At 40.4% G+C, this 14,432-nt stretch overlaps 1 protein-coding gene and 1 pseudogene across 1 annotated transcript; one reads left to right on the forward strand and one right to left on the reverse strand.

Annotated features, from left to right (window-relative positions):
* Positions 1 to 1,654: 1,654 nt before the first annotated feature.
* On the reverse strand, positions 1,655 to 2,362 carry LOC101550580 (60S ribosomal protein L7a-like; annotated as a pseudogene).
* An 8,472-nt stretch (positions 2,363 to 10,834) lies between these two features.
* Positions 10,835 to 11,497, forward strand: LOC101550838 (phosphatidylglycerophosphatase and protein-tyrosine phosphatase 1-like). Its single transcript, XM_012932079.2, has one exon. The coding sequence runs from the start codon at positions 10,835 to 10,837 to the stop codon at positions 11,495 to 11,497; it is 663 nt and encodes a 220-aa protein (XP_012787533.2).
* Positions 11,498 to 14,432: the final 2,935 nt, after the last annotated feature.

Genomic DNA, 14,432 nt, shown 5'->3' on the forward strand with positions numbered 1-14,432 from the left:
GGAAATTAGAGAAAAGATAAATAGGTTGCATGTTATAGAGTCTAGAAACTCTAGTGCTTATGACTTCCTTGTTGATATAATTAGGGAAAAATTAAGAGAGTTGCATATATGTTAATATGTTTTTACTGAGGAAGTAAAAATTTTCTCGATTTTTACTGAATTACTGAATTTCTGAAGTTACCTTGAATGAGCTTTTTGAATTATCAATAATATTTATTCAAGCACAGAGGGTAGGGCTTTTGCTTTGCGGCCAACCTGGGTTCAATTCCTCCATCCCTCTCAGAGAGCCCAGCAAGCTACTGAGAGTATCCCACCCACACGGCAGAGCCTGGCAAGCTACCCGTGGTGTATTCGATATGCCAAAAACAGTAACAACAAGTCTCACAATGGAGATGTTACTGGTGCCTGCTCGAGCAAGTCAATGAACAATGGGATGACAGTGATACAGTGACAGTGCAAAGATCAATCCACCCATCTCAGCCTGAAGTCGTGGCACCCAAAGAAGTGGGTGGTGGGAACCAGTTCTCAAAGTCCAACAGCATATCTAGTAAATAGAGAATAACCATCCAGTGAATAAATACGTGCATGATCTACTCAGTACGAGAATACATCCTTTTCATCCTTCTCTGTTTTAGAAGCTGTCCAAAGGTACTCAGGAGGCTGGGTTACCCTTCCCAGTGTTTCTAGCTCAATAGGATGAAATTCCATGGGAGAGTTTGAGGATATGGTGCTACTCCAGCCCTATGAGCCGGAAATTAATGACCTAGCACCCTAATTCCCACTCTCCTCAACGTCTGGAGCCTCCAAGGCTGCAGTCTGTGATGCTCAGGGATCAATCAGGATCAACACATGCAGAGTATGTGCCTAAATCCCTGTGCTGTCTCTCCAGTTCTTATCCTTTTTTAAAATTCAGTTTTATACTAATACCTTTAAAAATTATAATTATCACATTATTTGTCAAATATTTCAGGCACATGAGAGAAAAAACACATAAAGAACTATCAGATATATTTGCCTTGTACACAAATAAGTATTTGTAAGTTGAATCAGATTTTAACCAACATATCCCATAAGGCTATGATTTGAATGGATGGAGAGTTGAGCTAATCTGAAACATTTAACATTTTTCTCTAACAATTTATCCTCAACCCTAAAATTCTCAGTATTAAAAATAAGCTCTGTGGGTTATAGTGTATATATAACTCATATATAATATATACAAATACACATCTCTCTCTGTATATGTATAAATATGTTTATTCTATAAGGGATGAGCTATGGTGTTTTATGAAAGTTTAGGTATAGAGCTCAGATTGGTGAGGAAGAGTTATGACACAACATATTGGTGATGTTGGTGTGGAAGAGTTATGACACTGCATATTACAGTGAAAATAGAAACTGGTCTGGGCATTGAAGATATGTTTATTTGCTTCACTCTATGGCTATTTCAATGAGAAACCATGACTTCATTGAAGATATTTTTCTTAGAAGTTATATGAACCTCATCTCCAAACCAATCAGATGAAGAAACTTAAAAGAGCTCAGCTTCTTAGTATCAAGTACCAAATAACTATTTAACTCCCTCCCTCCCTTCCTTCCTTCCACCTAAACTGCAGGAGCCACGGCTTAGTCCAATTTGGTGTAATGTAAGTGGCTAAAGAGCCTTTGCCTTTTCAAGTTTGGCGATGCATGGCATGGATTTTGCACCCAAAATGTTGCCTCCCCAGTGCCACTGAATCTCGTCAGATTTATCATTGTAGTTGGTCCTAATGGCTTCCACCAGCTTAGGCAAAGCTCCTTTGTCTTCCAACTTGACTTGCGTGAAAGGCAGGGCGGTGCACCTCTTCCTGTGGACCAGGCAGACCAGGCGGGCCTTGCCCTTGGTGATGGCATTGGGGCACCCCGTCTTCTGGCACAAAGTGAGCAGAAGGACCACCAGCTCAATGGGGTCCACGCCGTGTGTGATCACCACCAACTGCGCCATCTTGTTCTTCGACAGCGCGGTGACAGTGTTGACCCCAGCTCGAAGCACTGGGGGTCTATTGGTGGGGGGATGTCACCCTTGCCAGACGTCTTCTCAGTGCGAGCCAGCAGCCTCTCCTTCTGCTTTGCCTCGGCCTGTACTTGTGTGCCATCTTGGTGCAGTTGCTTGGCCGTTTGCTGGTCTAGCGCTTGCGTGAACTGTTCGGTTGTGGGGGGTGGGGAACGTGGGAGTGGAGTGAGGGGGCGTGAGCCACTGTCCGCTTGCACAGATGGCATGGTGTCGCTCTAGACAGATGATTCACCACTTCTTTGCCTCCTGTCTCTGGACCACCACAGGGACAGGGGTCACCTTCCCCTTGGCCTTCTTTTCTTAAGGCATCTTGGCAACAGCAGAAGAGCTCTTTATATTAAAAAAATTAAAATGTTCATTATTTCTGTTCTACTTATGTCATTGATGTCTTACATCTCCTGGAACAGGATACTTTTCTTATAACTAAATTAACTTCAATTTTATTGCAAACCATGTTCTAAGACTTGTGTCTATGTTTGTTATGCTACATATTTTAAAAAGTGAATTAGTTTGAGGTCTGGAGAGATAGTACAGTGGGTAAGGCACTTGCTTTGCATGCACCTGACCCAGGTTCTATCCCTGGCATTGCATATCCCTGAGCATCTTTAGGAGAAATTCCTGAGTGTAGATCGAGGAGTAACACCTGAGCATTGCCTGGTGTGGCCCTAAAACAAAACCAAAAGCAAATGAGTTAGTTTGAAATTGAACTTTACCAGCTTTGTCAACTCCAGCTCTTTGGGAAAACAATATGGACATTCCTCAAAACCTAGGAATTGAGTTTTCTTATGATTTAACATTTCCACTCCTTGGACTATAACACAGGAATATAACCCATAAAAACATAATGTAGAAAAGACATCTAAACTCCTATATGCATTGCAGCACAGTAGCCAAAACCTGGAAACAATCAAAGTGCCCAAGAAGAGATGACTGGATAAAGAAACATATGGAGCACTACTTGGCCATAAGAAAAGATGAAGTTATATTACACAATTTGCTGATGCATGGATGGATCTGGGGACTATTTTGCTGAGTTATACATAAAAAACCATAAGGATGCTGCTGAAATTTATTAGAAACAATAGAATGAACCAGAAAAATTATGGAAAAATGACAAGATAACTTAATATGCAGACATCTGTTGCATTTCTGTATGCCAACAACAAACTATAAAAGAAGTAAAAATATCTCACAGCTATATAAGGAATGAAGTACCTAAGAATTAGCTTAATAAAGGAGGTAAAAGTTGCATATATCAAAATATCTAAGTAACAGTTGAAGAAACAGAAGAGAACAAAAGGGAATGGACAGATATTTCATGTACATAGATTGGCAAAATTGATATTAGTTAAAATTACCATGGTGATAAAGAGACAGTACAGGGGTTAAAACACTAGTTGTTCATGTGGCTGACCCTGGTTTGAACCTCAGCACCATGTTTGATCTCCTGAGAACTGACAGAGATGGTTCCTGAGCACAGATACAGGAGTAAAGCTTTGAGCACAACTGAATGTGATTCAAAATAACCCAAATTAAGAGTATAATTATAGGGGCTGGAGCGATAGCATAGCGGGTAGGGCGTTTGCTTTGCACTCGGCCGACCTGGGTTCGAGTTCCGTATGGTCCCCTGAGCACCGCCAGGAGTAATTCCTGAGTGCAGAGCCAGGAGTAACCCCTGTGCATCACCAGGTGTGATCCAAAAAGCAAAAAAAACCCAGTATAATTATAACTATGTTTTACATCACTGAATCAGATTAGATATATTTTATATAAATATTATATATTTATCTCTAGATTTAGATTATTAGAAACAATTAGAATTAGAAACAATTAGAAATAATTTATATATAAATTAGAAATAATTTATATAAACATATACTGCCATCCTTTAATGATTATGAGCTATTAAAAATGTTTTAGATCATAAAAATGTTTTAGAACTCTACTTTTGTTCCTAAGTTATAGCACCGTATATATAGCACTGGAAATACCCAGTGCTGACAGGGCTGTGGCAAGAATTCTAGGAACCCTCATCCACTGTTGGTGGGAATATCACCTGGTTCAGCCTCTATGGAAAACAATATACAAAAAATAAGAACGGAACTACCATGCAATCTAGCAATATCACTTATTGGTATCTACCCGCAAACTCAAAAACATTAATTCAGAAGGGTATATGCACACATATGTTTATCACCACACTTAATTCAATAGCCAAAATATGTAAACAACACAAATGGATATAGAAGTTGTAATATATATATATATATAATATACATACACAATAGAATACTATGCAGCCCAAAGAAAGAATAAAATCATGCAATTTTAAGCAAAATGGATGGAATTAGAGGATCTCATGCTGAGTGAAGTCAGAAGGAAAGAGACAGATATTCAATGATCTCTCTCATATGTGGTACTTAAAGATACACAAAAAGGCAACAGCAACAATCTAAAGGCAATATGGTGGGAAATCTGGTCCACACAATCACACAATTGAACTGGGGAGTCATGGGATACTTGGGAGAGAGAGGGGAGAGAGAGAGAGAGAGAGAGAGAGACTACAAGAGTGTTGTCTGTGGTATTGGAATTATGTGCATGAGGAACCAGAAAGCATTATTAATAGCACTGATTAAACTGATTAAAATCATAGAATCTCAATAAAAAATACCAAAAAATATATCATAATAATAACTGTAGAAAATATTTTAAAAAAATTGAATGACCTCTTCATTCACCTTCTTTCTACTTCCACTTCCAAGAAGTGCTTAATGTCAACAATTTGGTATACCCTTTCACTCTTCCTTTACCTGTTTTTTTTTAAATGTGTATTGGAGAGATTCCATATATTATTACAAAAACAATTGTACTAATCTTTTTAAAGATTCCACAGACATAATAACCTACTCAATCACTCATTTATGATACAACTTTAGCTCTCCGTCTAGGTTTACACTATTAAAAACAATGCTACAATGATTGTCCTATGCATATATCTTATTAGATATGGATAAGTAATACTGTGGAATAATTTCCTAGAAGTGGAACTGCTGGGTCAAGCTTATGCATCTATTCAACATTGAAGAATTCTGAGAAATTGGCTTCACTGAAACCTCCAGATTGAGTTCTTGAGTGCAGATTGTTGACATTTACCTCTGCCATCAGCTTGCATTACTCTCCCTAATGGAGATGGATTATATGTGTCTGTGATGAAAGTCTAGTTTGCTTTGTATCTTTAGAACTCAGGGATTTGTAACCTGAATCCACCACCACTCAATTCTTGGGACAGGTGGACAACCAAATGGAAAGAGGAGTGATGTTAAGATTACATGACAGATTTTACTGTCCACTTCATCAAACTCTTCCTTCTTCTGAACTTTCCCCATCAACTGTTATTTCCATTTTTATTCATTTCTTAATATTTTATTTTTTCTTTACACATTTTAATTGACTTTTGAGGCAATATGTTTTGCAATAGTTTCCATATTGTTCTATACTTGCAATACTACTTCACCACACATAACACGTTTTATTTACTTATGATTCAATAATTGAGTTTACACTATAGTCAAAGCTGAATTAGGAAATATCAGTGTACAAAAATTGAGTTATATATTTGTCACAATCTTATGAGGGTCAGTAAATCCTACAAAAAGGACATTTTTAAATGAAGTGTTATTTTGTTTCCACTTACTTTTTCTGTGTATGCATAAAATATCAATATTAAATAATATCTATAATGAACTATGTAGACTATATGGCCAATTTAAGTAATAAATGGTTATACATGCTTTAGTATTTAGGAAATCTGTAGAAATATTAGTTGATCAGAGATTATGGTTTCATATCAAATTTCCCCTGTCATTAGGAATATCTTTTGCAAGTTAGTCTTACTACGTAGCTTATGATATTAAGAGAAGGTTTTATAACTTACCATAAGACCAAGTGGCTCACCTTGTGCCAAACCATTGCCTGAATCTTTTAAAAATTAATTTATTTTAAAAATCACAGTGAGATACACAGTTACGAATCTGTTTATGATTGGGTTTCAGTCATATAATATTCCGACACCCGTATCTTCAGCAATGAACATTTCTCATCACCAATGTCCCCAGGTTCCCTCCTATCCCATTACCCCCACTCCCTCCCTATCTTCCTTTATGGCAGATAATTTTCTTCTCTATATATGTCTCTCTTTGTTTCTCTCTCTCTCTCTCTCTCTCCTTTTGGGCATTATGATATGCAGTATAGATATTGAAAGGTTATCCTTTACCTACTTTCAACACTCAGTTCCTGTCCAAGAATGTTCATTCCATCCATTACTGCCATACTGGTTCCTTATCTATCCTAACTGTCCTTCACCCCCAGACACTCTTATGGCAAGCTTCCAACTATTGACCGGTCCTTTTGTCCCCTATTTTCCCTGATCTTGGATATTAGTCTCATAATACATATTATTTTTATATCCCACAAATGATTGCAGTAATTCTATAGTTGTCCCTCTTCTCCTTATTTCACTAAGTATGATACTTTCCATGTCCATCCATTTATAAGCCGATTTAATGACTTCATTTTTTCTTAACGGCTGCATAGTATTCCATTGTATAGATGTACCATAGTTTCTTTATGCAGTCATCTGTGCTCAGGCAATAGGGTTGTTTCCAGATTCTGGCTATTGCTAATAGTGCTACAATGAACATAGAATGGAAGATAATGGCATTGCCCCCAAATTTAACACTGTCCTGAAAGAACTAGGATGAAAATAGATCCTCACCTGAAGTACTCTACAGTATAAAGACAAATTATAGCCTTGTAAATGACATGTTCAAATCCCAGAACAGTTACTTTAAAAACAGTTACTTAAACATGCTGGGCCTCTTTCATTAGAATACATAATGCTAAATAAGTAAAACTAGAATAATGCTACCTACCTCAGAATAATTGCATTGATAAATTTTATAAAATAAGCTGTGCCACATATGTGATATATGCCACAATAGTTTCAGTAAGTGGTAGCTATTCTAAGTATGATCTTCATATTAAAAAACCAGAATGTTAGGAGCTTCAATTCAGCTAGAATTCCTCTACTGAAATGAATAAATATTATTATAGATTGATTAATTACTTTATTTATTTAGGCTTTCCAAATTTTATCCATATCCTTACATTATGAAGTCTCTAAATTTAGTTACAAAACATTCCTTCTAATGATGGCCTAGCATAGTTTAGAAAAGTTACCGTATTTTAAAAAAAACCTGTTCTTTTTCAATGTAGGCAATAAAAGTAACAGTGACGATTAATATTACTTCTATAAGCAAATTGTGAGAAACAAAAAAAGGTATCAAACTAAACAAATTATACCAATGGAGCTTGCAATTTACATTATACTATTGAACCTTCGTATCTTCAGGTGAGTATTGGGAACTAAGCTAAATGGTTAATATAACTTCTTGAAAAGCTGTAAAGTTTTATTTTTAGTAAGGTTTATTTCTGGAGGCTTATTTGTATTTGTAAATAACATTTTGCTCAAGCATGATTTTTCATTACTGAAACCAGTAAGTCATGACAGACTGGAAGGGCCCATATGAAGAAGTCATGACTATGAAATTCCCACTGATATTGCTATCAATGTCACTCTAATAAGGGCAGAGCTTTTACTGATGTATGGCTACTAATTTGGCATGTCATTATTGAAAAAAATGACTGAACCTTTATTTAGCAGCTGCTTTTCTTTTCTTTTGTTGTTGCTGACTTGTGTGAGATGCCAAACAATTCCAATATGTGCCTAGCAGATTAAAAATTTCCAATCTGGTTTTTATACTGCAGGCTAAAATTTAATGTATAATCACCAAGTGAATTGATCCTGGGAATTCTATCCTTGCCACCTCTAACAATTCTCCTTTTTCTTTCTGCCATTTCTACTTCCAACTCTATTATATCCAACTCATAAAATCCAACTCTTTCTTGGTTCTTTCAGTTATCCATTTTCTTTTTCTTTTTTAAAATAATTACTTAAATGAATTACTTGCTGTCTCCAATAAAAAGCTGTCTCCTCTCGAGAGTGAATTGCCTAGGATTGTTGAGCAATTATGGTAGCCCTATTAAACTAGAGTGTTAGGAGAGTAGTAATCAGGCTGTGGTAAGCAATGGAGTAGAGGACAATTGGGTGAATTTAGCGTCTGTGTTTTGCCTATATTGAAACAAATATTCAACTGTTTATATAAAGAAAAAGGAAATGGAGTATGTTCATAAAGAATCAATTTTGATGAGGGACCAAAGACTCTAAATTAGGAGGCGGTATATAAGAACATGAGAAAGATGGACAGTATTATCACTGGACTCCTAGTGCTGTTAGAATAAAAAAATTATGTGTATGCACTAGAGTAAAGAGGTAAAAAGAGAGTTACATAGTGTGGATCATTAATTCCTGGACTACTTTGAATGAAAACAATAATAGTTCCAAATGACTTTATTTTAATTTTCATTTTAATAATTTGCAAATCTAGTAAAAGTATAAATACTACTTAGAAAACTAGTATGCCTTAAATAAACTAAATCAATAATGTTTAAAGTCTCAAACATTTAGATATTTAAATAAAACTAATACAAATATTGAATATTAGGAAACTTACATGATTCAATATATCAGCATTTATTAAGTGCTTCTTTTATTGTAAATGTATATTCAACTGTTACAAATTTATTTATGCTGTTTCAAGGTAGAAATATTACAGGCTTATTTCTTTTATTTGAATTTCTTCTCTACCTCTTTAAGGTATCATTAATCATGTCACATCCAAAACAAAAGGGATAATTGTTTGGACAGGTGAAGATGCTCATTTCTGAGCTATAGAACAGTCAATAGTTGGGCCAGAGACAAGTCAAGCAGTTAAGCATTCCCAAAGCAGCAGCACTGCGGCTAACAGAACCACAAGTGTTATTACTGCACCTGTTAGTCTGACTTGCTACACACCTGTGTAGCATAGATGACAATAAAAAGACAGTGAGCCCAAATGGACAGCAAAAGCAAGCAGGATGGTGTCAATTCTCGGTGTCCCTAGTACCACAAGATGGCACCAAATTGAGTCCAGACACAATATCCAGTGCCTACTACAAGGGTGGACAACTCTGTTGTAGAGGACCTAAAGGAAAGCTGCAGCCAAGGAATTTTCTAGAGCTACATAGTCCACAGCTGTGACCTAAGAGTGTCAAGATCAAACCTGTGCTCAGCTGGAACTAGGGAGATCTATGAGAAATTGTCTTGCAGTCCCTCATTGATAGGTTTAAGACACTTTGAATGTTGACTCCTCAACAGGTTTATTTCCATTTGAAAAGTTGCAAGATATTCTACCCAGATAGATCTGACTGTTATCAAGTCTTATTTGTTGGGACATATGTAGAGGCAAGACCATCCAGGCATTATCGGGAGTCATTTTCTAGTCAGGATCTGGTTTGAATCTCAATTAGAGCTTTTTATGATCAGTTGCTATTTGTGCAGGGTACTCTTTTCTGAATGTCTGATGATGCATCTCTCTTTACACCACCAAGTCTTTTTCACAGGTTTTCAAAGGTATTCACAGGTTTCACAGGTATTCCTTAGTTCATATATTTACTTTGTTGGGAATTCTTAGCATTTCATAAACACCATGCGCATTCAAAGGATCAGGAGATAATTCTGGTCTGTGAGTTCTCTTCACAGGATGTTTAATACATGAATAATTTGGCTTCTGCTATATTTCCTTCTTACTAACTAGGTAATCTGGGTGATCCTTAAAGCAAGTCACTTCACAATTCTTTGTATAGTTCCTAGTATCTGTAACTTTTATACTTTTCTTTTACACCCATTGTTTCAAACAGATACGGCTACATTTTTATATTCAGTGACTTACGAAAAAACCACTTTTATAAGTGAAAATGGCTACATGTTTGGCAAGGAGGTTTATATAAGCCACAGACACCTTGTTCTTAAAATATTAATCAAATTTAATTTATTCACGCATTATATATTTCATTTGCCATTTATTTTAAAGAATCATTGCATTATGAAATCATATAAGTCCCAAATGTAAATCATTAAAAACAAATGAGTGTCCCCTTTGTCTTTAACGTCCCACTCTTCCCTCCTGGTTTCCTGTAACTGGTCCATGATCCAAACTTTTATTTATTTATTTATTTATTTATTTATTTATTTATTTATTTATCTCATCTCTTTTTTTAAATGTATATATGACATGCGAACGAAATTATAAGGTACTTGCCTTTTTTTTTTGACTAAGAATAATATCCCCGAAGTCCCTAGACGTTGTTATAAACGCCAGGATTTCCTCCTTTGATGGCTGGTTATATGTTATCCATTGTGTATGTATGCTTTTTGCTTTATCCGCTTCGCAGTCAGTGGGGGAGTTTGCTGGTTCTGTTTGTTCCCTACTTCAAATAAGGCTGCAATCAACCTGACAAGGCGGGAGGGGGGGCGGGGAGTCCCAGGCTGGGGTCCCCGTTTCAGACCTGGACGAGCCCCAGGCCTCCTACCTGCCCACGCCCTGCGTCTCCCGGGTCTCCCGGGTCTGCCACACCCACACGGCCCTCCCCCGCCCCCACCCCTAACCTCCACACCCCAGGTTCCCAGCGCCAGGGTGGGCCTTAGGGGCCCGGCGTGGCTGGCGGCGGCGTCCCGGGGCCCTCCTGGGCAGCCCATCGGGTCCCTCAGCCCGTCTCCTCCTGGCCTCGGAGCTCGACTGGCCCGATGCCCGGTGGGGTGGAGCCCGTCTGAGCTGGGATGGCATGACGGCCTGCGACCTGCTGGAGGCCGGCCTGGCCCGGGTGCTCTTCTACCCGACGCTGCTCTACACGGTGTTCCGCGAGAAGATGCCCAGCCCAGTGCGCCACGGCTGGTACCACCGCATCGACTCGACGGTGCTGCTGGGGGCGCTGCCGTTGCGGAGCATGACGGCTCTGCTGGTGCAGGGCGAGAACGTCCGCGGCGTGATCACCATGAACGAGGAGTACGAGACCCGGTTCCTGTGCAACTCCTCCAAGGCGTGGAGGCGGGTGGGCGTGGAGCAGCTGCGCCTCAGCACGGTGGACGTGACCGGGATCCCCAGCCTGACCAACCTCCACAAAGGGGTGCAGTTCGCGCTCAGGTACCGGGCGCAGGGCCAGAGCGTGTACGTGCACTGCAAGGCCGGGCGCACCCGCAGCGCCACCATGGTGGCGGCCTACCTGATCCAGGCCTACGGCTGGACCCCGGAGGAGGCCGTGCAGGCCATCACCAGCATCCGCTCGCACGTCCTCATCAGGCCGGCCCACCTGCGGCTGCTCCGACAGTTCCACAAGGAGGTTCTCGCAGGGGCAGGCGACGGAAAGGCTCCAGATAAATGTTGCTACAGGAGAAGTTTAATAGGACCCAACGGAATCGAGCCTTCGCGTGTGCCAGGGATGTGTTAAGTAATGACTGCTTTTGCTCGCTCAATTGTTTCCTTTTCCCGATTGTGTGGATAGAGAACATCTCCCCATCCTCCCCCAACCCCCAACGAACCCCCTCCACCTACCGCTTCACTCCCCCACCCCCCGCAAGTACCCACCAAACAAAACTCATGAATGCATACATCTCTCAAACTGTTTGCGTTTTATTGTGTGTTTGTTGGGAGGGGAGGATAAATATCTGAACTTGGGATAACTCGAGGATATCAAATCTTTTAATTTTAATTTTTTTTTAGTCTTTGTCTTTTTTTAAAGAATTATTTTATTCTTTAATTAGTGAATCACCATGAGGGTACAGATGCAGATTCACACATTTTAGAACTTGTTTTTCCCTCATACAATGTTCACAAACACATCCCTCCACCAGTGCCCATTCTCCACCACCATAAATCTTTTGACCAAGCTCTGACTGGTCTGGTTTTCATACCACCTTCACCAGTTTCTATTCCCACTAATGTCTGAGACTCCCTTCTGAAGAAGATGAGGCACCTGTAACATGTATGAGGTGCCCATCTCTGTAGGAATATTCCTCTCCTCAAGTTTCATGACTTTGGAGAACAGGCCATAGACTCAAGTATGAAATCCTATCTCCTTGGTTTGAAGGAAAAAAATAAGTTTTTTTTTTCTTACTTGCCTGTTGACCCTCTGGAGAATTGTCTCTCCTTTACCTCTGCCTATTTTTAATCATTTAAAAGTTTTTATAAGTTCTCTCTATATTTTGGACAATAAGACACTCTTTTGAATGTATGATGTGCAAATGCCTTTTCATCTTTCAGTGAAGTATCTTTCTGTTGTGATGCATTTCTTTTACTTTGTAGAAGCTTTTTACTTATTTTTTGGCTTTTTGGGTCACACCCAATGATGCGCAGGGCTTACTCCTGGCTCATGCACTCAGGAATTACTCCTGGCAGTGCTCAAGGGATCATATGGGAATCTGAGAATTGAACTCGGGTTGGCTTCGTGCAAGTCAATCGCCCCACCTGATGTACTATTGCTCCAGCCCCAGCTTTTAACATTTTATGCATGTCCATATTCTCATTTTTGTTTCCCTTGTCATTATAGTTGAATCCCCAAACATAAGGGTGTTATCTCTAAGGCTGATATCAAGAAGCATATCACATCTTTTCTTACATGTATGTGATAGTTTTAGATATTCAAAAACATAGTTTCAGCACCTCAACTCAAGTGTTAGATCCATTTAAAAATTATTTTTGTGGGGTCAAAGCAATAGTACAGTGGCTAGTGTGTTTGCCTTGCATACAGTTGACCTGGGTTCGATCCCTGGCGTCCCATTTGGTCTCCTGAGCACTGGCAGGAATAATTCCTGAGTGCAGAGTCAAAAGGAACCCCTGAACACAGCCAGGTGTCACCACCCAAAAAATATTTTTGTGAGCCAAGATTCAAGCGGTGTGGATGTAGCTGTCCAGGGGATGGAGTGATGGTGGCTCTTGCAACTCTGAACTGTGGGACACAGCTGCTCAGAAACTCCCCATATTTTCGTGGGAATGAATCTAAGTGTCAGTTCTTTAAAAGGCACTTTTCTTGGCCAGTCTGGTGCTCGGAACTGCAGTGGCATCCCAGGTTTCTGCTATAAGCAACTGGCCACTGGGCAGCTCTATAAATTTGTGGCTGGCTTGGGCAGCTGAGCAACTCGAGGAACTTATAGCAGCTGGCTGGGCACCCGCTCTGGGCCCAGAAGCCATGCCGAGACTTAAAAGCCGCCACTGTCCTGGTGGCTCAGCATGACTGTGGGGCCTCTGCAGAACCCTAAGTACCCACCATGAATGACCAGCTTGGGCAGCTGGGTGACTCACAGCCTACCAGGTACTCACTCTGAGGCCCAGAAGCCATGCCCAAATGAAAAACTTATTGGTTTTTAATAAGTTTCTAATAAGCCTGAAGATGGACTGCCTCCAACACCATTTCTTCTTCAAACCAGCCTGCCCCACCTCCAGCATAATGGAAGAAAATCTTCCTGAGCACCAACTGTCTCAGAGAGATTCAGGATGGGGGCATGCACCCCCCATGGCCTCCCCCCCCATTTCAGGCTCTGCTGGACTGGTGGCTGCAACCCGCCTGGAGTGCCCAGAAGGTGAGCAATAACAGCCCTGCCTTGGTCCTGGTTTTTGCTGAGCCACTGCTGCCATTTGCACTGGGGCCCAGGGAAAGTGGTGCCACCAGCCAGTCAGCATAGACCTGCAGGACGAGTGCATCAGCAGCCTGGTAGTACCTTCAGACTTCCTGATACCCCAAATTCACTGCTGTGCCTCTGGCTGGGCCCCAACAACTCAGGACCAAGTTTCCTGAGAAATTAAACCGACAAAATGTAGGTATGTGAGAGCAACATGCACAAGCCACCTCTGGCTCAGTCATACAAGCTCATTCATTGGCCTTGCTTCAGAGACCCAAAAGTAAATCTCAAAAGCGATCAAAAGCCACAGTTAATCTTGGACCTGCGCGAGGTTGAACAGACCAGGGTAGATTGGGAGGGGGGTTGTGACAGGAAGGGTCAGCCTGGTGCCCACCCACACAGAGCCCCCAATAGCCACTTGCTTCCACAATCCAAAATTGCTGCTATGACCCTGGCTGGACTCTTTTGTACCAGAATGGACCTCAACAAGATATTAATCTGCTGAAAATTCAGGTATGCAGGTTTTGTGATTGAAATCTCCAGGCTTTCTCGGGATTGGGATGGGCTACTTTCCCCCACCTTCCTGTACCTCCAGAAGCCCCAGAAATCACATCCACACCCCCAAACCAACACCCAGTTAAAAAGAAAAGCTACTCCAGCTGTTAAAATTCATGATAAATTACTGAATGCCCTGAACAAGGCAGGCGGGAAGGGATGGGTACAAAGGGGGTGGTGTAGGGAAACTGGGATCAGTGGGTGGTGAGAAAC

Source organism: Sorex araneus, chromosome 4 (assembly GCF_027595985.1).
Source record: "Sorex araneus isolate mSorAra2 chromosome 4, mSorAra2.pri, whole genome shotgun sequence".
NCBI classification, from domain to species: Eukaryota; Metazoa; Chordata; class Mammalia; order Eulipotyphla; family Soricidae; genus Sorex; species Sorex araneus.